The sequence below is a fragment of the Rhincodon typus genome, chromosome 19, assembly GCF_021869965.1.
Source record: "Rhincodon typus isolate 14 chromosome 19, sRhiTyp1.1, whole genome shotgun sequence".
NCBI classification, from domain to species: Eukaryota; Metazoa; Chordata; class Chondrichthyes; order Orectolobiformes; family Rhincodontidae; genus Rhincodon; species Rhincodon typus.
The window spans coordinates 4248163-4274626 of record NC_063350.1 but is presented as its reverse complement, the minus strand read 5'-3'; the positions used below and the strand labels follow the sequence as shown (position 1 = coordinate 4274626).

Below are 26464 nucleotides of genomic sequence, written 5' to 3'. Positions count from 1 at the left end.
TCCCGCTCCTCTGATGCTGCTTGGCCTGCTGTGTTCATCCAGCTCTACACCTTGTTATATCAGTAGACCAGGTTGATGACTTGCACACCGAGCCGGCTTGTTCTCATTCAGACATTTTGTCACCATGCTAGGTGACATCATCAGCAAGGCCTCTAATGAAGCGATGTTGTTCTACTCCGCTTAGAATTTATACTGTCCGGTCCGTTATGGTGAGTAGTGTCATTTCCGGTTTTGTTCTGTAATTGAACGATCACTTCATCTGATGAAGGAGCAGCACTCTTAAAGCTTGTGGTTTCGAATAAGCCTGTTGGACTATAACCTGCTGCTGTGTGATTTCTGACTCTGAACGATTGAGCCTGTATCCTGAGATTGATTGTCGATTGATTTATTGTTGTCACATCATACCATACAAAGCGCATCAGGGTAGCAGAACAGAGTGTAGATTGCAGTGTTACAGCCGCAGAGAAAGTGTAGAGAGAGCGAGAGAGATCAGAATTAACATTTGAGAGGTCCATTCAAAAGTCTGATAACAGCAGGGAATGTGCCATTCAGTTTATATGTGTATTCAAACTTTGATATTTCCTGCCCAACGGAAGAGGGTGGAAGAGAGTATAACCGGGGAGGGAGGGTCTTTGATTATGTCGGCTGCTTTCCCGGGGCAGTGGGAAGTATAAATGGAGTCATTGGATGGAAGGTTTGTGCGATGGACTGGGATGTATTCACAACTCTCCATCATTTCTTGCAGTCTTGGGTACAGCAGTTGCCATACCAGGCTGTGATGCATCCTTATAGAATGCTTTCTATGGTGCATCGATAAAAATTGGTAAGGGTCATTGAGGACATGTCGAATTTCCTTAGCCTCCTGAGGCAGTAGAGGTGTTGCTGTGTTTTCTTGACTGTCACATCAATGTGGGTGGACAGGACAGATTGTTGGTGATCATCACTTCCAAGAACTTGATGCTCTTGACCATCTCCACCACTGATGCAGACAGGGGCGTGCCCTCCACTCTGCTTCCTGACTGTGCTCTAGATGTATTTGCCAGGGAGAAGCAACCTCTCAGTGTTAGTCCTCTTCAGAATCTCGTGTGCTTCAACGAGATCACCTCTCGGAGTCCCTCAGGCAAGCACATAACACCAAATATCTGAAGCTGCAATTTCTCTTGTATCCAGCAGGATTACTACTTTAACATTATCAGTAGGGTAAAACTAACCTGTCTCACAATGGTCTAAAGCCAGCTCACGTTCCCTTATTGTTACATTTAGACGTGATTCTGACATAGAGGCAGTCAGTCATAATCCCACAGATGGTAGTTTCACACCATTAGCTCCATAAACTCTCAGTCCCTGACCAGGAATCGAACCTGGGCCATGATGGCGAAAATGCCGAATGCTAACCACTAGACCACCAGGGTCTTCTCAACTCCAGGGAATATCAACCTAATTTACTCAAGCCTTTACCATATGACAACCCTTTCATCCTGGAGACCAGCCTTGTGAAGCCTTGCTGTACTGCCTCCACTGTAAGCACAAATGTTCTTAAACCAAAAACACATGCAGCTCTGTCTCACCAAAACCCCCTGCAGTTCTAACTTCTTTACACGCAGCCATTATGGCAAGGGGATTACTGGACAAATGGTCAGAGGTTCAAGCCCCACACTGGAGCTGAAGTTGGCACTCCCAGTGCATAACTGAAGAATTCATAGACTATTGGAGGAACTATCTTTGAAACAAAACATTAAATGAAAATCCCGTTTGCCCTCTCAGACATGATTTTAAATAGGCGGGTCTCTTCTGTGTTCTGGTCAATATTTATTCTGCCACCATTAGCACTTAAAAACAAAACAGATAATTTGGTCTTTATCACATTGGTGTTTTGGGGATCTGTCTTGTGCAAACTGCATTACAAAAGTGACTAACTTCAGAGTAGCTCAAGCACTTTGGGATGTTGTGAAGTCATGAAAGGTGCTTATGAAAATACTGACTTTCTTTGAATTAAGGTAGTTTTAAAAACATCCCTAAAATCTGAGCCAAGGAAACAAATTATTCCAAATTCTGAAATCAAAACATTTGTGTTGTAAGCTTGTACGCTTGTACAGTTTGACTCTTTTTCTGAAGGTCAGGAATATTTGGTTCATTTGAATCCAATGGAAGACAATGCTGAGTAATTCCCTTCCTTTGATACACACCTCAATTTCTTGTCTTGTGAGCTCCTTGGCATACCAATTCATTCCAGGTTCTCTCAATGGGAACAACCTGAAACCACAAGACGAACAAATGGTTAGAAGTGAGAATCGCTCCAGATGGTCAGAAACGTTTTAAGCATTGCTTGTCATCCAGAGTGAAAACCACACAGCGACTGAAACATTGATGTTGAATGAGTTAGATCAAATGGGATCCAGGGAGAGCTAGCCATTTGGATAAAAAACTGGCTTGAAGGTAGGAGAGTGAGAGCGACAGACAGTGAGAGATGGTGGAGGGTTGTTTGTCAAAGTGGAGGCCTGTGACCAGCGGTGTGTTACAAAGATCAGTGCTGGGTCCACTGCTTTTTGTCATTTACATAAAAGATTCAGATGTGAATATACGAGGTATAGTTAGTAAGTTTGAAAATGACACCAAAATTGGTGGTGTAGTGGACAGTGAAGAAGGTTAGTTCAGAGTACAATGGGATCTTGTTCGGATGCGCCAGTGGGCTGAGGAGTGGCAAATGGAGTTTAGTTTAGATAAATGTGAGGTGCTGCATTTTGGAAAGGCAAAATTAGGGCAGGACTTATACACTTAATGGTAGGGCACTGGGGAATGTTGCCAGAGACCTGGGGAGCAGGTTCATAGGTCCTTAAAAATGGAGTTGCAGGTAGACAGGGTAGCGAAGACGGCATTCGATACGCTTGCCATTATTGGTTAGTGCATTGAGTAGAGGAGGAGTTGGCAGGTCATGTTGTGCCTGTACAGGACATTGGTTAGGCCACTTTTGGAACATTGCACTTAATTCTAGTCTCCCTGCTATAGAAAGGATGTTGTGAAAGCTGAAAGGAGAAACAAGTGGTGAGTTCAACTTGAAGGTCACCACACCTCTGGCGAGGGGCGAGGTTGAGAAGGTAGTGTCTTCATGGCAATCTCAGCCGATTGTAATTATTGTTGGCTGTTCTCGTCTCTCTCCATTGCATACCAATTGTCCTGAGCCAACCAACTCCCAGGGCACCTGCAGTGTGGGGAGGGAATTCCAGCATTTTAACCCCAACAGCAGTGTGAAGGAAAGGTGATCTAGATCTATTCAAGATGATGTTGTGTTTTGGAAAAGAGCTCACAGATGGTAGTGTTCCCATATGCCTACTGCCCTTGTCCTTTTTGAGGTGGTACAAGTTCTGAGTTTGGAGCTTGCTGATCAAGAGTCTTGGTGATTAACTTCAGTGGATCTTGTAGATGGTACACACCGCTGCTGCTGTGCATTAGTGGTGGATGGAGTAAATGTTACTGGAGCTGAATGGAATGCCGATCAAGCAGTTTGTCCTGGATGGTGTCGAGCTTCTTAAGTTTTGTTGGGCCCAAGCAAGTGGGGAGTGTTCCATCACATTCCTGACTTGTACATTGCAGATAGACTGTTTTTGAGGATCCAGGAGGTGACTTAACTATTGCAGAATTCTTAGCCTCTGACTCGCTTTCGTAACCACAGTATTCATATGGCTGGTCTGGTCAGTTTCTGGCCAAGGCCAGATGGTCAGATTGTCTCAGTGATGTTTTGTCATTACTGGGCTGTTGTGTCGCATGGACATAACTTCAAACTCAGAGTTGTACAGCATGGAAACAGACCCTTTGGTCCAACTCATCCATGCTGACGAGATATCCTAAATTAATCTAGTCCCATTTGCCAGCATTTGGCCCATATCCCTCTAAACCCTTCCTATTCATATACCCATTCAGATGCCTTTTCAGTGTTGTAATCGAACCAGCCTCCACCACTTCCTCTGGCAGCTCATTCCATACTCGCACCACCCTCTGCATGAAAAAGTTGCCTCTCAGTTCCCTTTTAAATCTTTCCCCTCTCACCTTAAACTATATCCTCTGGTTTTGGACTCCCATACCACATGGAAAAGACCTTGTCTATTCACCGTATCCATGCCCCTCATGATTTTATGAGCCTCTATAAGGTCACCCCTCAACCTCCAATGCTCCAGGGAAAGCAGCTGCAACCTATCGGCCCCTCCCTACAGCTCAAACCCTCCAAACCTGGCAACATCCTTGTAAGTGTTGAAATGAGAGAGCAGCGCTATGGTTCTCTGGGACTATGTCAACTTTATCCTACACCACATGGACCACAGCGGTTCAAGACGACAGTTCACCATCACTTTCTCCAGGTCAATTGTGAACAGACAATAATTTTGGGCCTGCCGGCTCACATCCCAGGAATGAAGAAAAATAAACATCGAGAGACAAGACTGTGACAACAGGTGGCCATCAGACTGGAGACGGAGATGGTGGGAAATGAGGGAATGTCAGTCAGATCATTATTCCAAGTCTGCCTGTAGATCATAGAATCTTCAGAACACAGAACAAAGCCTTCTGTGCCTGTCCTGGTTCTTTGAAAGAGCTGTTTAATTTAGCCTTGTGCCAGACCAGGTAAGGATGGCAGTTTCCTTTACTGAACGACATTAGTGAACCAGATGGGTTTTTCTGACAATGGACAATGGATTCATGTCGTCATTAGATTCTTAATTCCAGATATTTTATTGAATTCAAATTCCACTATCTGCCATGGCGGGATTCGAACCCGGGTCCCCAGAATGTTATCTGGGTCTCTGGGTTAAGAGTCCAGCGATAATACCACTGGGCCATCACCTCCCCTCCTTGATGTTCTTCCCAAAGTCAGGTGGCTAAGTGTCCACATTCCTCTATGGGCAGCTCAGCCAGAGCTTTGCAATATTTCAGAGTTTCTTTTTTGGTCTTCAATACACCTGTCTACAAAGGGTATGTATCCTAAACTTTCTTATGCACCATGTTAACCCAATGCAACGCTGAAACAATGCAGGGCAGAGAGGTCTCAGTGAGTGCTGAGGTAGATCATCTACCTTCCCAATGTCACACTGCATAACACATACCATGTAATTTAAAAAAAAAATCAGACAGAATATCTAGTCAAATGTACAAATATAAAGAAGGAAAAAAGTACCATTGGATGTATGAATGGCTCCTCTCCAAATGTAGATATTTTCCCTTCCAATTCTGAATTATCTCATCAATGGTCCATTCTAGAACAGGAGAAGAAATTAAAAGTTAATTTCCCATTGAAGGGCTGGTAGTAAAAGGGAAACTAAAGTAGCAACCACCTGGTTGAAAATGTTTAAATTCTAACGTGCTCACTGTAGAGCCAAACCGTGTTGTTTCTTTCCCTGTGTGAGGGTGTCAGAAGATTGGCTAATGCAGTTTCTTCTCTACTTTATACCCCTGGATACAGATCAAAATGTAAACTCATGCTGATGTGTAGGATATCTCATCAGCTGCAAAAGTCCTAAATTATTAGTCTGACATCCTCCTCCAAAGACGACATTCTTTAAAGTCCACAGAGGATAGCTCGTTCCACAACAAAGTGCTTTTGGTCATGGACAGTGAGTAGGACTCTCACCTCAGAATGTGAACATTGAGAGTTCATGTTCTATTCTAGAAGTCAGAAATTCGCTAAAGATCCTTCCAAACCCATGACCCACTTCTATTGAGGAGGACAAGGGCAGCAGATGTATGGGAACACCACCCCCTGCAAGATTCCCCCAACCCACTCTCCATTCTGGCTTGGAAATAGATCATCATTCCTTTACAACAACCTGGAATTCAATCCCTAAGGGCATTGTGAATCAACCTACAGCACGTGGACTGCAGCGGTTCAAGAAGGCAGCTCACCACCACCTTCTCAAGGGCAATAATATGGGTAATAAATACAGGCCCAACCAGCAACACCCACATCCCATGAACGAGTGAAAAAGAACATTCCCTGTATTGAGTGGTGAAGCCTGAGAATTAGAGCCCTTTCGGAAAAAAAAACAGGAAAATAGCCAGCATTTTAACAAGGACCCAGAACCTATCTTTACCCTTTTCATATAAACTACTGTACATTTCCACAACTTTCCATCAGATATCAAGAAAATATTCTCTGAGCGATGCTTTATTTAACACTGGGAATGCTGGCCCCCTGTATCCCCCAAATGAAAAAAAAACTGATGGACTGCTACACAGACAGGTGCGGTTATTCAGATGGAACGTTAAAAGAAGGTTCCATGTCCTCTCAGGTGACCATAAAAGATTCTACAATCACTGTTTGAATATTAGAAAGGACTTCTTCCGAAGGCTATGAGAAAACAAACTATCAGTTGGCAACCACTTACCATCAGGCTGAGAAGGTTTCTGATTCATGTAGAACTTGAAGTTAATGTTATCATTATTCTTTGCTTTATCATCTAAATCCTGTTGGGAATAGAAGCCGGATCAAAGTGGGAAAACAGCTGGCAATTAACATTAAAACGACCCACGTAAACATTGAGAATCCCAATAGTGAATCCAGGGGAAGCCTTTTTTGTGCAGTGATTGGTGGGGATGTGAAATTCGCTATCACAGAATGTTTGAGACAAATCATAAATACATGAAAGGCAAAGTTAGATACATAAGAAGGGGAAAGAAAATAGCAGGGCATGCTGCCTAAAACCAAAAAAAAATGAAGACACCCAGCAGGTTTGGGACTATTTGTGGGGAGAAAGAGAATTAGCAGGTTGGTTTCTCCAGGGGGTAAGTTTGAGACAAGAAATTTCCCAAACCCACAGACTCATCTCCTTTAAAAAGGCCCAAATCAACTATACAAAAACAGAAACTGCTGGCAAAAGACAGCAGGTCAGGCAGCATCTATGGGGAGAGAAACAGACTCTTCATCAGAACTGCTCATATCAACAATGTGGGAACCAATGAGCCTTTGAAATGATCCTCAAACTGATAGAATAAAATATAATTTGTAAAGATCCTCTGGAGAATCAATTGAATTTACAACCTCTTTAAAGTTACAATCAACCACTGCCATTTGCAGTAACAATACTAAGAGCTTGTTTGCACTTCTAACTGCTTGTGTAAATAAACAACTAAGCAGTGAAGAAAAGGTTATTACAAGGTAATGTTTCAAGCTCATCAAGACATTTATAACGAAGCCATGTGGCAACTGTATCAACAAAAGCAGGCTGAATAGATGGCCTCTTTACGAATATGAGGCTTAAATCCAAGAATGACTAACACACTTCAAGTCTCAGCAAGCAATGTTTATACAGTGGCAGAGGGGAGAGAAAACTTCCTTTGATTGGCATCTATATTACCATGTAATAACCTGAAAACCACTTTCACGGCCTGTGTATTTATTTAGACAATTGAGAAGTCTAAAGCAATTAAAAGCTTTGGATATTGATACTGTGATCAACTGACATGAAGGAGAAGCTTGCCAGTCTATCTCAATGGGAATGTCAAACACCTGTTTTCTTTTGGATCATGACTTGAAATTGGGCCTCACCATGGTTCATGACACCTCTCAGTGGCCCAGACCCCATCTACTTACAGAAGGGGCCTGATTTCAATAATAGTATACAGTGGCTTGAACCATTACCCCTGCATTAGAGTCAGCAAGGGCAGAAGTGATGGGAGCAGGCTTGTAACCCTCGCCCTGTGTGAACTGCCTGTGAAGAAAAATGGTGACGAGAGCAGGAAGCCCAGTACCAGACAAAACCTGTCGCTTTCAAATGTCCCCAAGTCTCTCAAATCAGCAGGAATCCGAGTCAGCGTTTCACTGTCTACAGAGGATGCCCGACCTGCTGAGTATTTCCGACACTTTCTGTTTTTACCTCAGGTCTCCAGCATCCACGGTATTTTGATTTTAGTGAAAGACAGATTGTGGGGTGGGAGGAGCACCACCTGGAGCCAGTTGGGTTGAATAAATTTACAGCACAGACATACGCCGAAGTAAAATGAAATAAGGCTAAGTCTTGTCCTGTTGCAACTGAAGGTTGGAAACCTCCTCAGTGCTGCAAATGAACAGCAGCCTAGCTAGCCAGTTCAAAGGTGTTTAAAGGCAGACATGACTGATGATACACAACACTCTCTCAGACTTACAGGGTAACCATGCCGATAGCGCTGGAGGTCCTTTGCTGCTCTCCAATTTCGCCAGCGATGTGCCGAGTCCTGAAACAAACAAACGCTCAATACTGGCAACTTCCACAAAACATTTGCTGTTCAAATAAAAGATTCAGTTACAGGACTTCAGCAGTGGATCACCAGGCCAGGGCCAGGACCTGGACCTGGACCGAACATGCAGTGAACTACCAGGCCAGGATCAGGAGCTGGACTTTAGGATTAAACATGGGCCGTGCAACAGATAACCTGGAGTCTGACACTAGGCAGTAAGGTAAAGGAGAAAAAGTTTCTGCATCCAACTTTTCTTTCCTTTTAGTTTTTTTTTCCACTTTTTCAAAATAAACTTTATGGTGGGGCTGTATGGAGAAACAGAACAAACAGCACAGGCTTTGCTGTAATCCCAAGCATGTACTGCAGGTAGATGTGAACATGTAATGTCTACATTATCCAATTATATCACGTGTACTAACTTGGAATGGTCACTATTCAAACACAGTTGGATAGAGATCTGGGCAAATAAATGTGTAACTTTCTGACTGGAAATCATCATCTGTAGCAACAGGTGATCAGAAGCTTCTCTATGAAATTGGCATAAAACCTTTGTTTTTATACACCATTGTCTTGACCTGTACAGATCCCATGCATTAACAAATAAACATCTGAGCAACGGAACCAGAATCTCATCTGGTCAAAGAAAAGATATAGGGTTAAACTCTCACTTTCACAACTAATTTCCATGGTGACAGATTAACTCCATGAGTCATGAATGAAGCCTAACACCTCTAGTGCCTAAAAGGAAAAAGGACAGCAGACAAACGGGGACAGCTCCTGGAAGGTTTCCCTTCCATACACCAGCCTGACAAGCCATGATGTGGAGATGCCGGTGTTGGACTGGGGTGGACAACGTCAGAAATCACATGGCACCAGGTTATAGTCCGACAGGTTTATCTGAAATCCTTCACCTGACAAAGATGCAGCACTCCAAAAGCTTGTGATTTCAAATAAACCCTGTTGGACTATAACCTGGCGTCGTGTGACTTCTGACTTCATCTTGAAGAGGAATAACTGCTATTCCTTCAGTGCCACTGGGTCAAAACTCTGGAACTCCCTCTCTTACAGCATTGGATGTACCTATATCAAGGACTGCACTGTGTCAAGACGACAGCTCACCAACACCTTCCCTGGGGTAAGTGCAGACAAACAGTAAAACGCTGGCATTGTCCGCAGCACCCACATCCTACAAATGAATGTAAAAAAAGCCATGCACAACATGTAGTATGGTACCTACATATTTCAGATAGTTTCGCTTCTCAGGTCTTGGGCCAGTTTCTTGTCGGTTCTTCTGTAAAGTAACACAGACATACTTTAGACTGGTGTTTTCTGACGGAAACTGCCAACGAGCTTGATGACAGTGGCACTGATGTAGTCACAAGTGGGTAAATGGGCTTTATATACGCTTTAATTTAACAAGCATTGACCAACACTCAGTGTAACTTACTGCTGCATTGTCCTTTTAGATGTTGTGTTAAACCAAATCAGCATCTCCTCTCTCAGGCAAGTAAAACATCCATGACTTTATCACCAAGAACAGCAGGGCTCTGACTAATATAACCTCAGCTATTTGGACAGTTTGGAAAAGCTGGGGTTGTAGAAGAGAAGGCATAAGAGACTTGACAGAAGTGCTGAAAAATCAAGAAACAGCTGGATAGAGTACAGCAAGAGAATCAGAGATCATCAATTTAAAGATATTGGCAAAAAGATGGCAAAACAAACTGTTTTTTTTTAAAATCACAGCGAGTGATTTGAATATGGAACGCGCTGCCCGAGACTTCAATGGAAGCCTTCAAAATGATTTGGATAAATATCCGAGCAGACAAAATTTGCAGGATTGCTGGGAAAGTGCAGGGGAGTGAGGTTCTTCAGGAGTCTCTTGTAGAGAGCTGGCATGAATGTAGGGTTCCTGCTGTGCATGACACCAAGGTTCAACATTTATCCCACAATTAATATCACAAAGATTGTCAGGCTATAATCATATTTGTGGAATCTGGGATGTCATGTTTCCTACATTACAATAGTGATAGACTTCAAAACCCCCACCTTAACAGAACTGTGGATGTGTCTATGCCCCAAAGGACCACAGTGGTTGAAGAAAGCAGCTCACCATCACCTTCTCAAAGGCATTTTGGGGTGAGGAACAGATACTGACCCAGCTAGCAATGCCCACATCCCGTGAACAAATAAAACAGTTCTTCACTGTATGTACAGTGCTTTCAGCATCTTCAGATCATGAAAATGTGCGATAAGAAATTTCTTTCGTATGCTTTGTTGATTCCCTTAGCACCCAAAAATCTATCACACACAGTCTTGAATACCCATTAAAAAAAACTGACCATTCAAAAACCCTTTGAGTTGGAGGATATTAGATTCATCGTCCTGAGTGAAAAGATTTGTTCTCGTTACAACCTTAAAACAGTTGAGGCTCTATCTCGAGAATGTCAGAATCCAGAATCATTCTGACATTCTCCAGCCAGAGGGGAAAACGGCCCCTTACCATCTACCCTGTCAAACCCTCAAACAATTGTCAATGCTTCAAATGAAATCACCTCTCATTCCTCTATAGGAACAGGGGTAGGCCATTCAACCATGAGCCTGTTTCACCATTCAATGAGATCATGGCTGATCTGTGGTCTAACACCATATACCTGCCTTTGGCCCATATCCCTTCATAGCTTGGCTTAACAAAAATTCCTCTCCCTCAAATTTAAAACTAACTGATCCAGCATTCCCTGCCATTTGTGGAAGAGAGTTCCAAACCTCTTCCACTCTTTGTGTGTCAAAGTGCTTCCTAACATCTCTCCTGAATGGGCTGGCCCTAATGCTCAGACTATACCCCTAGTTCTAGAATCCACAACCAGTGGAAATTGTTGAACTTTATCTACCCTGTCAATATGCTGAACACTGCCATCAAATCATCCTTAAACCGTCTACATTCTAGAGAAAACAGGCCTAATTTGTATAAGTTCTCCCCATAACCTGTAAACCTACATTGTACGCCCTCCAAGGCTAACATATGCTTTCTAAGGTGTGGTGTCCAGATCTGCTCACAGTACTTCATGTGGAAACTCACCAGGGTTTTGTGTAACTGCAACAATACATCAACATCCTTATACGCCACTCCTCTAGATAAAAAAAGGCCACCATTTCATTCGCTTTCTTCACTAAACTTCAGAGAAGTCTCCCTAATCCCTACTCCCAAGGGGATCCCTTCATCCCCAAATCAATCCAGTGAATCTTTGTTCCACCAAAATGCATAATTTCACATTTCCCGACATCACACTCTGTTTGCCACCTTCTTGCTCACTCAGTCAATCTGCTTCTATCCCTCTACATATTCCTCACAGTTAACTTTACAACTCAGCTTGGTATCGTTAGAAGGGTCACCGGACCTGAAAATGTTAACTCTGATTTTCTTCACAGAATCTGTCAGACCTGCTGAGTTTTTCCAGCAATTTATGATTTTGTTTCAGACTTCCAGCATCAGCAGTTCTTTGACAAAACAAAGAAAACTATTGATAAATCTCTATTATCATTAATTCATGGGATGTATGTAGCGCTGGCTAGGCCTAACTCCCCAGAGGGCAGTTAAAAGTCAACCACATTTTTGTCTGGAGTCACATGCTGTTCCCTAAATAACATGGCTGAACCAGATGGGTTTTTACAACAATTGACAGTGGTTAAATTGGTTAACACCAGACTAAATTTTTATTCCAAATTTCTTTACTGAATTCATCTACCAGTGGAACATGAACCCATGTCCTCAGAACAGCAACCCAGGGTTCTAGATCCTCATGCAGTGACTTTACCCAATACACCACCACCTTCCCTGTACTTGATCGCCTTATTGAAACCATTAATATAGATTAGAAACTGAAGCTGAATATAAGCTTCTTATCAATCTTCCCTCTCTCTTTTGGGGTTAGATTGAATGTGCCGAACTCTGGTATGTAAATCTAGCCATCCCTCATGTCAGAGCCTAGACTGCAATTCCCATTAGCTCTCAGGCTTGAATGAGTGGGTAGTATTAGTCAGAAGACTGGGTTCAACTCCCACGCCAGAGATTAGAGAACAGAACCCAAGCTGACACTACAGTGAATACTGAAGGAACACGACACAGTAGGAGACACCATCGTTTTCCTCGATGTTGGTTATGCTCTGCATCAGAACAAATTACAATATCGAGAGAATGGCACCCAAAGGCAGAGAATGAATACTGAATATTGCACAGAAGGGTTGTGAACACAGTTTTAATTCTGACAGACATGGAACTCAATGTCAGAATAAATATCAGAAAGTAGAATTCCTTACAGACACTTACACAGAACACTAAATATTGGCCACACTAAACTTGCAACATTCAAAGTCGTGTCTTTTTAAAAGTTCTAGAAAAGAATTTAAAAACTATCTGCTCACATTGGTGGTGTAAAAGACCCAATGGCACAATTTTGAAGAAGAGATTAGTTATCCCTGGTAAATATTAATCCCTCAAACCATTTTTAAAATAAAAAATTACCTTCTAAGGATCACATGCCTGTTTGTGGCAGCTTGTTCTGTGCAAATTTCCCAAATTGTAATAGTGACAATGCTTCAAGAAGCGTTTGATTGGTTGTGAAATACTTCGGGATGTTCCAAGGTCAAGAAAGGTGCAATAGAGCAGGTGATAGAGAAAGGTGCAGCTAGAGTCTGAGCAAGGTAAAGGTAAAGGCCTAGAAGAACATGGGGCTGCTCTCTCATTAGAGAGAGGGATGACTGGTAGTGGTTTAACCGGAGGGTCACCAGACCTCAGGCGAGGGGAAGGGTTGAGGTGGAGAATCCTCCATGGAAGCCTCAGTGTGGGAATCATACCCATGTTGCTGGTGTCACTCTGCATCGCAAACCAGCCGTCCAGCCAAATGAACTAATCAACCCCCAGCATCCGAATATTGTTCACTTAAACAGCTCGGCTGTAATTCAGGAATTTATACAATCAAGAGAGAGTGAGGAGGAGTAGGCCACTCAGTCCCTCCACCCAGTTCCACCATTCATTAAGATATTGACTGTTCTGATTACTCCATTTACTTTGATAAGCTCTTACACCATTGCTGCAGCTTATCAGAAAACTATCCACCTCTGCTTGAAAATACTCAAGTACTCCGCTTCCTCCACCTTTTGAGGAAGAGAGCTGCAAGTGCGGATGGCCCTTTGAGTAACGAAACTTTCTCATCCATCTTAAATGGGTAACTACTTATTCCGCAACAGTAACCTTTAGTTTAACTGTCCTTGAAAAAAGGGAAAGAGAATGAGAAAAACTCACCTGGATCCAGTTTGAAAAAATGGAGAAGATTAGCGCCCACAACCACCGAAGAAAATAAATCTGAGGGATAGTAAATGCACAGACAGTAAGAGGAAGAGTATGAATGATCAAGTATGTTTGCCCTTGTTCACGGACCAGTGCCACAAAGTGCAAGCTGGAAATATGCAAGCGCTGACATTTGCAGTTAGTTCAGAACTGTCTCCAGGAAGTTCCCTTACATCATTTCCTACTTGAGACAAGATTGAACAAATATAGTTTTGAGCAAGAGGTTTAAGTATTCTTTCTTAAAATGTTGCTTGCTAAAGTACTTCAAGAAAACATTTACAGTAAACCAAACACAACAGGAGTTAATGATGCCCAGGAAACAAATGGAAAATCGGGATAAATTTCCTTAAATCTTCTCCTGCTTAGCTGTTGAAACTTCAAAAAAAAAATTCTGTTTACACAGGTCAATCTCAAAGAAATCTTCCCTCGATGTTTTGATGCAGGGCATAAATCGACAAATAACAATATCTGGAGGATGGCACCCAAAAGGCAGAGAATGAAATGCTGAAGTGTGACGTGTCTGGATATTGCTTAGAAATAAAATGGTTTTGAATACAATTTTAACTGTGACAGACATAGGATTTGCAAATGTAGAATTCCTTACAGGCACTTACACAGAACACTAAATACTGGCCACGCTATACTTGCAAAATTCAAAGCTGTGTCTCTTGGAAAGTACCAGAAATTTCTGGTGCACTTTGTTTGACTCCATGAGACATCTGTGCTAGAAGTTCAGTACGTACGCATTACTCATGACAGGGGCAATGTAGACCAATGAGTTTTTAAGTGGCTGAATGGTTTCTGCCAGTTCATTATTTAAGCCCAAAAGGTTGAATGGCCTCCTTCTGTTCTTACTTAGCAGTCTCAAGGAGCTGACTGCCGTACTCCTAGAATCATGCTTGACAACTTGGAGGGGCTAAACAACTGTTTTCTGTCCCTGTGGTCCAAAGGTTAGATGGAGTTATTAAAATAAATAAGCCAGCGATTACATTTGCAAAAAAAGTGTGACTTGTGCTTGAGATTATCTACCAAGACTGAAAGTGAAACCAAAAACACATCCCGATCAGAGCACTCCTCTATCCTGACAATGCAGCACTAATCACCACGTGAATGCTCCTGTACAAAGACAGTCTGTGCCACGTTGGTAGCTTGCTCCCCTTCACAGTAAACATTGCGGGGGTGGGGAAACATGAGTAAGTCATGGACATGGTTACATGCCCATCCTGGATCACACTAAATAACAGCCTGCTGCAAATGGATTGGCAGAATTTGTTAACCTGGGGACTAAGCTGATGGGTTAATGTGCGCTCTCAGCAGCTTGCTGAGACACATGGACATCATTCAGTTATCAAGACAAATCACTTCTACTTTCACTGTCTGTGCTGCATTCTGGCTATATTCCAGCAGGATACAATGATGATTACAGCAGCCCCCTTGTGACAGGGATCCCACGTTTTGTTTGTCCTCAAACATCATCAGGACAGAAGGTGGTCACAAATCCAGGGCCTTCTGCACAGTGAGATCTCTGTACCAGGCAATCAGAGCTCCACTTCAAGGATGTTCGTGAGTGTGACAACACGGCCCTGGACACTGGCTCTCACAGCTGGGAGTCACTCGCTGGCAACAGGAAAATGGTGACACCTCTGTGGACTGGCATTCACCACCATAACGACCAACGGCTACAGTGACTTGGAAACAGATGCCAACATCAAGGACAACAACCTGCAATGTCACTCAGTAGCTTCAGGCATCTCAATTGTGACAGTTCCTCAAGGATTCACTTCTTCAGGTGTCAGGAAGAAATGCCCCAAGTCTGAAATGGATTGTGTGCTGTGTCCATCACCTTTTGTAGATGGAAGGATTCCAAGAAAATTCAGAGACCTGAATATGAGCTTATTTCCTACTGTGGCTGATTAAGAATTTTAATTCAGCTTAAGAAAGAAATCTGGAATAACAGTTGGCATTACTGTAAAAATAAAGTAACCACAGAGCTGGTAGAGTGGTCAGACTCTCAAAATGTCCTTTAGGGAAGGAAACCCATTTTCATTACATACCTTCTGCGTTTACGTAACTCCTGGCCTACAGCAACACGGTCAACTCCTAATTGCCTCAGCAATGCTAGCCAGTTGTATCAAACAGCTAAAAAGAATCATGAAGCTGGTCCTTCACCTTCACACAAAAGCTGGGGTTGTTCAATAAATGCCAGACTTGTCAGCAATGCCTACATCCCAAAATATTCTAATTCCTTTTTTAAAAAAACAAAAATTGCAACGTGTATGCAGCCAGAAGTCTCGCTCGTGTGGAAAGGGAGTTTCAGCCTATCTAGGCTGTGCTAGCTCTCTGCAAGAGCAATTTGGCATGTCCCACTCCATCATTCTTTCCCATTGCTGTGCAACCCTTTCTTCAGCTGCCTATCCAATTCCCTTTGGAAAGCTAAATTGAATACTTCTCTACTACATTCTTAGACAGCATCTTTCAAGTCTAACCACTCGCTGTGGAATGAAATTATTCCTCATGAATTCCTTGGCTCGCCTGCCATTCACCTCAATTGGTGCTGTCTGAAACCAACAGGAAAAAATTTGTAAGTGAATGAAGGGGCTGAATGGCCTCCTCCTGTTCTTGTGTTACAGGCTTAAGGGTGAGGGGCTGAATGGCCACCTGTTTCTCACACCTCATCAGGAACAGAATCAATTATTATATCGTCTGACAGCATCTGTGAAGGAGAAAACAGAGTTAACATTTCGGGTCTGGTGACCCTTATTCTGAGGAAGGGTCACCGGACCCGAAACATTAACTGTTTTCTCCTTCACAGATGCTGCCAGGCCTGCTGAGCTATTCCAGCAACTTTGTTTTTGTTCCTGATTTACAGCATCCGCAGTTCTTTCGGTTTTTATTCAGTTATTATATAGTGACTTAAGTCTTTTATAAAGGAAGGGAAATGAGGGAAAACAAACAAAAACGCCACGTCCACAATGTCTCTCAATTTTTATGGATGCACCGTAGAAAGCATCTTATAAAGATCTATCACAGCTTGGTATTGCAACTGCTCTTCCCAAGATCGCAAGAAATTACACAGCGAGTTGTGAACACAGCCCAGTCCATCATGAAAACCAGCCTTACTTCTATTGGCTCTGTCTACACTTCCCGCTGCCTCAGGAAAGCGGCCAACATTATCAAAAACCCCTCCACCCCAGTTACACTCTCTTCCATCGGGCAGAAGTTACAAAAGTTTGAAAACACATACCAACAGACTTAAGGCCAGTTTTTCCTCTGCTGTTATCAAACTTATGAACGGTCCTCTCCTATTAGAGTTGATCTTTCTCTGCACCTTTTCCAAAGATCCTCAAAATGAGTGGCAAAAAAAATTCACTCAAACAACAGTGTCCCTTCCCAAGCCAACTCACTCAGAGAGGAAGCTCTAATCACTCAAACCAGCACTGCCAGGTAAGGCATGTTGTTCACTCACCTTACATCAGATGCTCAAAGCAAGCGGAGTTCTGTAGAACAGTCACTGGAGCCAAAACATTAACCTGGTTCCTCTCTACACAGACCTGCTGAGTTTCTCCACCAATTTCTGTTTTTTGAACCTCACTTGGGGCTTGAAACTCGCAGGAGGGCAGCAGAAACACTTTACAAGTGAGTGGCAATGTCAGTGAACTAGAAATAACTGATAATCCAGAACCCTAATTTATGGCCGATGGTAAAATTTCACTTCAATAAAAAAACCAAAAATCTGGGATGAAGAGCCAGTTGAATGGCGAGCGCTGCCAATTGATCTTAAGATGCGAAAAAAAAGTGAAAGAACTGCGGATTTTGGAAATCAGAAACTGCTGGAAAATCTCAGCAGGTGTGGCAGCATCTGGGGAGAGAGAAAGCACAGCTAAAGTTTCCAGTCCAGTGACCCCTCTTCTGGACTTCTGCGAAAAACCTATCTGGTTCACTGATGTCTATTAGGGAAGAAAATCTACCATCCTTAGCCTGTCTGGCCTACATGCGACTCCAGACCCACAGCAACGTGGGTAACTCTGAATGGATTGCTGACTCGACTGAACAGATAGCCAGCCCAGAACCCGTCAAACAGGGGCTGGAGCAAACCATCCTTGAGCCTTCGGCGTATTTGGGTGGACAAGGGACAATGTGTGTGTGACTCACGCCCACTGCGAGTATTCCTGGAATTGTTTTATTTGATACAGGGGATTTCAGGAGCCATATATGTGCAGTGCAGCAGGCTGGGAACTCCCAATCCTGGGTCCCTGACTGAAAGCAGGAACATCCAGTACTGTGCAAACATGGTGGTACCTATTTCCTTGAAACATGCTCAACTGCAGCTAGACACACAAAACCTTGTAAATGTTCAGCTGCGAAACTTCAGAATTCGGATACATCTACAGGGTCCAATGCGAATTTCACCCCTTGTGTAGTGGCTGGGAGAGCCAGAAACTGCAAGGCTGAGAAATACTGGCGACTAACATCCAGCCACAAGCGGCCGGGCTCCTAATGCAAACACTTCCGACAGAATTTCCCCCCTGTCTCCGCCAACAATAGCAGTCCCACCTCCCCCCCACAAAAAAAAAGCCTCAGCCCTGCTCTTACCGGGGGCACCGTTGGTTTTTGTTGAGGTTTCGGGGAGCTCGCTGCTGACTCGGGCTCAGGTTCCCCTTCGCTCTCTGCCCAAGTGGAATCATAGTCTTCATCTCCCCACATTGTCCGCGGGAGAAGCCGATGCTCCGAGCGCTATCCTTAGACCCCCCGCAGGCTCCTTTGCGGATAGCTACAGACCTGGGAAATCACACAGCAAAGTGCAAATAATCAGAAAGTTCACAGTCATGGACCGGAGAGGGGGGGGAAACAGAGAGGGAACGAGGCAGAGGGAGGAGTCTCTCTCCAACACAGGAAACGAAATCAGAGCAAATTTCTTTCTCTTTCGATTTCCTTTCGAGCCTGCCTCCGGTTGGGAGGGGAAGAGAGGGCTCGTTCCTTACTCCGGTTGTACATTGTCGAAACTTCAAGAACAGCTGACTCCTGGGACTCGTCCTTGCAGCTCGTGTGAAAGCTGCATTTAGGCAGCGCCGGTCGCTTCTCGCGAAAAACCAAACATTTCACAAGCTTCAACATCTCCCCTCCCCCCCACCGCATCCCAAAACCAGCCCAGCTCGTCCCCGCCTCTCTAACCTGTTTTTCCTTCCACCTATCCCCTCCTCCCACCTCAAGCCCCATCCCCATCTCCTACCTACTAACGTCATCCCACCCCCTTGACCTGTCCGTCCTCCCTGGACTGACCTATCTCCTCCCTACCTTGACACTCACCTTTACTAGCTCCATCCCCACCTCTTCGACCTGTCTGTTTCCTCTCCACCTATCTTCTCTTCTATCCGCCTCCCCCTCTCTCCCTATTTATTTCAGAACCCCCTTCCCCTGCCCCTCTCTCCCTATTTATTTCAGAACCCCCTTCCCCTCCCCCATTTCTGAAGAAGGGTCTAGGCCCGAAATGTCGGCTTTCCTGCTCCTCTGATGCTGCTTGGCCTGCTGTGTTCATCCAGCTCTGCACCTTGTTATCTCTCACACCGCCCAGGAATTGGGTGGTTTTGGAGGGAAATGTGGCTTTACCGTCATCAGATTCCACAAACTAAACTGCACCCGGGTGAAAGGACTTTCATTAAAGGGCTTGAGGCAATGTTAGGTTTACCCCAGCTCTAGTTTCAAAAATTAATAAGGACAATGAAGACATTCAGCGGCTGGACCCTGCTCTGCCACTTAATAAGATCATGATTGGAACCTCATATTCCACATTCCCACCTCTTCCTCACAGCCTTTTACACTCCCCCCACCCAGTTTATCAAGTTCACCTCCACTTTAGACGCGTTCAGACACTGCTCCCATTACCCTTTTGGGAAGAGTTCCAAAAGATTCTCAACAATCAGTGAAAACATTTCACTTTTTGAAACAAAGAACCTCTTATTTTTGAACAGTGACTCATTCTCAATTTTCCCAGAAGAGGAAACATCTGCCCGGTCAAGATCACTCAGGATCTTGTGCACTTCAATCAATTCATGCACGGGATCTGGGTGTTGTTGGTAAGGCCAGCATTAATCACCTCTTAACATTTTTAGACCAGCATTTATTGCCCAGGGGGTAGTTAAGAATCGACCACATTGCTGTGGGTATGTAGTCACATGTAGGCCAGACCAGGTAAGGATGGTAATTTCCCTTCCCTCCCCTCAAGGATGATCTTCCTTTAAATTATAACCCAAAAAAAGTGTCCTTTATACCCTGACATTAGTGAAACAGATAGTTTTTTCCTGATAATCAACATCACCCAGCCCTGAAGAAATGTTATACCCGAAACATTGACTGCTCCTTTCCTCCAGATGCTGCCTGGCTTGCGGTGTCCTTCCAGCCTCCTGTTTGTCTACCAAAATCATTTGGCTCTTAACTCCAGATTTGTATTGAGTTCAAATTCCACCATCCACCATGATCAGATCTGAACCCAGAACATTACCTTACTTTCTCAATTAATAGTCTAGGCCTAATACCACTAGATGGAATGTGTTGCCTTAAAGGGAGGGGAAAGCAGATTTCGGAATGACTTTCAAAAAGGAATTAGATAAATACAAGTAAAAATTTGCAGGACTCTAGGGGAAAAGCAGGGAAATGAAACTAGTTGCAAAGGCATAATGCGCTAAATGAATTCCACTTGTGCAATACCACTCATTTAATTTCTCTCACTTCAAATAATGCTGATCTTGATAATGTTGATCTTGTCTAGTGTACATCCTGTGTGATGTAATCTGTATGCCTTACTCTGTCCAAGCCTTTTTCATCCTATGATCTGTATGTCCTTGCTTACTATGACCTGCCGATATTGCTCGCAAACAAAGCTTTTCACTGTACTTAGGTACACATGACAATAAATAAATCAAATCAAGTCAGCGGTCTTTGAGCCTTTCCAAATCAAACTGCGATTTTAGGGGAAAGTTAATGGTACAGTAGTGCTAATCACCAATAATGACATGCTCATGGCCCACTGGTTCATCAATGAATTATTTATTACACACACCTTTGTAATTAATTTGTAACAAGCTCTTTCTTTTGAATTAACTGGAGATGACGAAACACACAAGTTTTTGCAAGGACTGGAGGGGTAGAAAGCTAGAGGATGTTTCCTCTTGTGGGGGAAACATGGAATTAACTTCCCCAGAAATACGTGTAACTTTATTCAAGGCTGAGTTAAATAGATACTTAATAGATAAGGGGGTCAAGGGTTATAGAGTCATAGGGTAATACAGCATGGAAACAGGCCCTTCGGCCCAAGCTGGTCCGTGGTGCCCACTCAACTAATTCCAATTGCCCGCATTTGGTCCATATCCCTCTAAACCCTTTTCATCCATGTACCTTTCCAAATATTTTTTTAAACATTGTTACTGTAACTGCCTCAACCACTTTCTCTGGCAGCACATTCCATATACACACTACTCTCTGCATGAAGAAGTTGCCTCTCAGGTCCTTCTTAAATCTTTTCCTTCTCACCTTAAACCCATGCCCTCTAGTTTTCAATTCCCAATCCCTGGGAAAAAGACTATATGCATAAATCCTATATATGACCCTTATGATTTTATACATCTCAATAAGGTCACCACTCATTCTCCTACGTTCCAACGAATAAAGTCCTATCCTGGCCAATCTCTCTTTATAACTGAGGCCTACTGGTCCTGGCAACATATTTGTAAATCTTATTTGCACACATTCCAGTGTAACTATGTCTTTCCTACAACAGGATGACCAAAACTGTAAACAATACTCCAAAGCGTGGCCTCACCAACGACTTATACAACTATAACATAACTAAACTCCTATACTAAATGCCTCAACTGATGAAGGCCAGCATGCTAAATGCCTTCTTCACCAACCTGTCTACCTGTGATGCCGCTTTCAACAAACTATGTACATGTACTCCTAGGTCCCTCTGTTCCACAACACTGCTTACCATTTACTGTATAAGGCCTGCCTTGATTTCCAAAGTGCAACACCTCACACTTATCTGTATTGAATTGCATTTGCCAATCCTCAGCCCATTTCCCCATCTGATCAACATCCATCAACATCCCTCTGTAATTTTTGATAACCTTCCTTGCTATCAACGATATCATCCACAAACTTAATAATCATGCCTTGTACATCCACATCCAGATCATTTATGTAAATAACAAATAACAAAGGTCTTAGCACCGACCCCTGCAGCACACCACTAGTCACAAGCCTCCAGACTGAGAAACAACCTTCAACCATCTCCCTCTGCTTCCTACCATCGAGCCAATTTTTAATCCAATTAGCTAGCTCTCCCTGGATCACATACAACCCAACCTTCATAGCTAGCCTGCCATGCGGGACCTTGTCAAAGGCCTTAGTAAAGTTCATATAGATAACATCCATTACTCTATCCTCATCTGTCCTCTTGGTTACCTCTTCGAAAAACTCTAAAAGATATGTCAGACATGACTTACCGTGGACAAGTTTATGCTGACTATCCCTAATCAGACCTTGACTATCCAAACGTTGGTTGATCCTGTCCCTCAGTATCCAGGTTATGGGGGACTGACAGGAAAATAGTGCTGAATCCTCAATCAGAATAGCCCTGCACTTATCGAATGATGGACCAGGCTTGAAGAGCCAAATAGCCCACTCCTGCTTTTAAGTCTTATATATTATCTGTATTTCAGTCTTAAATCTTATTCCTTCGTTCTTTTAGAAAGAAATCTGGCCTCAGAACTGACAAGAAATTAACGTGTATCTTTCGTTTTTCTGTTCATTTTTTTTTCCAAAAGTAAAGAATTAGGTTTCGAATTCCAATTGAGGGATTTTGTAATTTACAGATTGCTTGTGGGAATGAGGATCATACTTCTTACAACACAATATTAACAGATTTAAGAACAGCTTCTTCCCCGCTGTTATCAGACTTATGAATGGTCTTCTCATATATTAGAGTTGATCTTTCTCTGCACCTTCTCTGAAGCTGTAGCACTATATTCTGCATTCTGTTCTATTATCCTGATGTACTTATGGAGTCATACAGCACGGTACCAGACTCTTGGTCCAACCAGTCCATGCTGAACATAATCCCAAACTAAACTAGTCCCACCTGCCCGCTCCTGGCCCATATTCCTCCAAACCTTTCCCATTCATGTATCCATCCAAATGTCTTTTAAATGTTGTAATTGTACCCGTACCCGCACCCATCACTTCCTTAGGAAGTTCATTCCACACCCTGTGTGTAAAAAATTTGCCCCTCATTTCTTTTTTAAATCTCTCTCCATTCACCTTAAAGACGTGCTCCCTAGTCTTGAAATCTCCCATCTGTGGGAAAAGACACCTATCATTAACTCTATCTATACCCCTCATTATTTTATAAACTTCTATCAGGTCGCCTCTCAACGTCCTATGCTCCGGTGAAAAAAGTCCCAGCCTAGCCAGCCTTATAACTCAAACCTTCCATACCCTATAAGGTATGATTTGTCTGAATGGCACGCAAAACAATATTTCTCACTGTATCTTGGTTCATGTGACAATAATAAATCAAACCAAATCACAGTGGTGGAGGGGTTGAGTTAGGTTTAAAGGAGACAGGATAATGAGAAATTTACAACAACTTGCATATGTGCAGGACTCATAAAATGGGAATTCATCCCAAGGAGACTCAAGACACATTATTAGCAGGGTCAAAGTTCAGTCAATAAGTTTAACAAATAGTCTTAAAACAGGACAGACGATACAATGGTCTTGAGGGAAATTCCAGAGCTTAGGATGCACTTAGCTGAAGGTGGAGCTGGGGTAAAGGGAACAGTGGGAGTTTAAGAGATTAAAGTTGCAGGTGTTCAGGTGAATTAAGCATTGAATGCTAGGATTGGATGCCAGATTACACTCTCAACAAGAAACTCAACATCATCCATGACAAAAGACACCCCGTGACTGACACTTTCTGTACAACCAATTAACAGCCGCAGCAGTGTGTACCACATTAATTCAGTAACATTTCTTTGACAGCAACTTCCAAATCCACAGCCTCCACCAACTAGATGTACACAGGCAGCAGATACATGGAAACACTACCACCTGTAAGATCCCCCAAAACCACTCACCATCCTGACTTGAAAATGTTTGTTTCTTCGCTGTCTCTGGGTGAAAATACTGGAACTGTTATAGCAGCATATTGGCTTAAGGTGGTAGCTCATCGCACCTTCTAGAGGGTGTTCAGGGATGGGCTACAAAATGTTGACATTACAAGAAAAAATATAGTGCATTGCTCACCCTTCCATAGCCTCTGTCTGAAACACATTGCCTAAAGAGTCATAGCATTTGTACATTTCCTTGATTACTACCAACACCAATCCACTCCACCTTCCCACGGCACCTTCCCATGTAACTGCAGAAGGTGCAACACCGGCCTCTTTAGCTCCTCCCTGCTCACCATCCAAGGGCCTAAACAGTCTTTCCAGGTGAAGCAGCATTTCACTTGTACCTCCTCCAATCTTGTTGTATTGTATTCGCTGCATCCAATGTGGCCTACTCTACATTGGAGAAAGCAAACACAGTCTGGGTGATCATTTTGCCGAACACCTCCGGTCCATGCGCAAGCATGACCCTGACCTTCCCGTAGCTGGTCATTTTAACACAGCATCCTGCTCGCATGCTCCATGTGTGTGTCCTCGGCATGCTGCAGTGTTCCAGTGAATCACAGCGCAAACTGGAGGAACGACATCTCTTCTTCAGGCTAGGCACTTTACAGCCTTCTGGATTTAATATTGAATTCAATACCTTCAAATTGTGAACTCACTCCCACATCGTCCCTTCTTTTTAGCTTTACTTGTTGCATTCTCTGTCATCATGTCTTCTCTCCCCTCTCCTCACTCCAGTGGGACTGTCTGTTCTTTCCAGTTTGGCAGTTAGACACACCACTGTCCTGCCATTCTCATCATAAGACCGTAAGACGTAGGAGCAGAAATTAGGCCATTCAATCATGGCTGATAAGTTCCTCAACCCTAATCTCCTGTTTTCTCCCCATAACCCTTGATCCCCTTGATAATCAAGAACTTATCTATCTCAGTCTTAAATGTACTCAATGACCTGGCCTCCACAGCCTTCTGTGGCAGTGAATTCCATAGATTCACCACTCTCTGGCTGAAGAAGTTTCTCCTTATCTCCGTGCTAAAAGTCTTCCCTTTAATCTAAGGCTGTGCCCTCGGGTCCTAGTCTCTCCTACCAATGGAAGCATCTTCCCAACATCTACTCTGTACAGGCCATTCAGTACTCTGTAAGCTTCAATTAGATCCCCCCTCATCCTTCTAAACTCCAATGAGTATAGTCCCAGAGTCCTCAAACTTTCCTCATATGTTAAACTTTCCATTCCTGGGACCATTCTTCTGAACCTCCTCTGAACCCACTCCAGAGCCAGTATATCCTTCCTGAGATATGGGGCCCAAAACTGCACACAATACTCCAAATGTGGCCTGACCAGAGCCTTATAAAGCCTCAGTAGTCCATCCTTGCTTTTATATTCAAGTCCTCTCAAAATAAATGCCAACATTGCATTTGCCTTCCTGACTACTGACTCAACCTGCAAGTTTACCTTGAGAGAATACTGGACTAGAACTCCCAAGTCTCTTTGCATTTCAGACTTCTGAATTTTCTCCCCATTTAGAAAATAGCCCATGCTTTTATTCTTCTTACCAAAGTGCATGACCTCACACTTTTCTGCATTGTACTCCATCTGCCACTTCTTTGCCCACTCTCCTAACCTGTCCAAGTCCTTCTGCAGCCTTCCCACCTCCTCAATACTACCTGCCCCTCCACCTATCTTTGTATCATCTGCAAATGTAGCCAGAATGGCCACAGTTCCTTCATCTAGATCATTAGTGTATAAAGTGAAAGGTTGTGGTCCCAGCACTGACCCTTGTGGAACACCACTTGTCACCAGCTGCCATCCTGAGAAAGACCCATTTATCCCCAATCTCTGCTCACATTCTGATCACTTAATCTGCACTATCAGCACCCTTTCTCTCCAGTACTCCAACCCCTGACTATTGCATAAATGCTGCCTTCTCCACACCACGTGAAGTCATTTAGACTTGAAACATTAGTTTGCTCTCTCTCCATAGAAGCTGCCGAACCTGCTGTGATTTACAGCATTTTTTCATAGAATCGTGGAAAGAGGTCACCTGGCCCAACAAGTGCATGCCGACCCTCTGAAGAGCATCCCACCCAGACCCATTCCCCTATCCCCTCCCTGCAACCCTGCATTTCCCATGGCCAATCCATCTTGCCTGCACATCCCTGTACACTATGGGCAATTTAGCATGGCCAGTCCACCTAATGCGCACATCTTTGGACTGTGGGAGGAAATCGGAGCATCCAGCGGAAATCCACACAGACACGGGGAGAATGTGTGAACTCCATGCAGACAATCGCACAAGCATGGAATGATAGAATCCCTACAGTGCGGTAGCAGGCTATTTGGCCCATCATCTTTACACTGACCCTCCAAATCCCACCCAGACCCAACTCTTACCCCATCCCTTTAATCCTGCATTTATCGTGGCCAATCCACCTAACCTGCACATCTTTGGACTGTAGGAGGAAACCCATGCAGACACAGGGAGAATGTGCAAACTTCATACAGTCATCCAAGGGTGGAATTGAAACCAGATCTCTGATGCAATGAGGTTAACCACTGAGCCACTGTGCTGCCCAAATTGAATTCAAATTTCTATCATCTCATCATCTGCCGTGGATCCCAGGAACATTACTTGGATCTCTGGATTAACAGTCCAGTGATAATATGACTTGGCTTTCTCCTCCCCTTTTTGTTTTCATAGCATTTGTACAACATTGAAACAGGCCCTTTGTCCCATTGTGTCAGTGCTGGTCATT

General features: G+C 43.5%; 1 protein-coding gene across 1 annotated transcript in view; it reads right to left on the bottom strand.

Annotated features, from left to right (window-relative positions):
• LOC109918042 (opioid growth factor receptor-like protein 1) overlaps positions 1 to 18518 on the bottom strand; it is a 27240-nt gene extending 8722 nt beyond the window's left edge. Inside the window, exons 1-7 of the mRNA XM_048608515.1 lie at positions 18137 to 18518; positions 13499 to 13558; positions 9437 to 9490; positions 8128 to 8196; positions 6372 to 6450; positions 5165 to 5243; positions 2028 to 2253 (exon numbers count right to left, since the gene is read on the bottom strand). Coding sequence (XP_048464472.1) covers positions 2028 to 2253; positions 5165 to 5243; positions 6372 to 6450; positions 8128 to 8196; positions 9437 to 9490; positions 13499 to 13558; positions 18137 to 18247 — 678 coding nt within the window. The 5' untranslated portion in view covers positions 18248 to 18518. The remainder of the gene's footprint in view (positions 1 to 2027; positions 2254 to 5164; positions 5244 to 6371; positions 6451 to 8127; positions 8197 to 9436; positions 9491 to 13498; positions 13559 to 18136) is intronic.
• Between the last annotated feature and the right edge of the window lie 7946 nt (positions 18519 to 26464).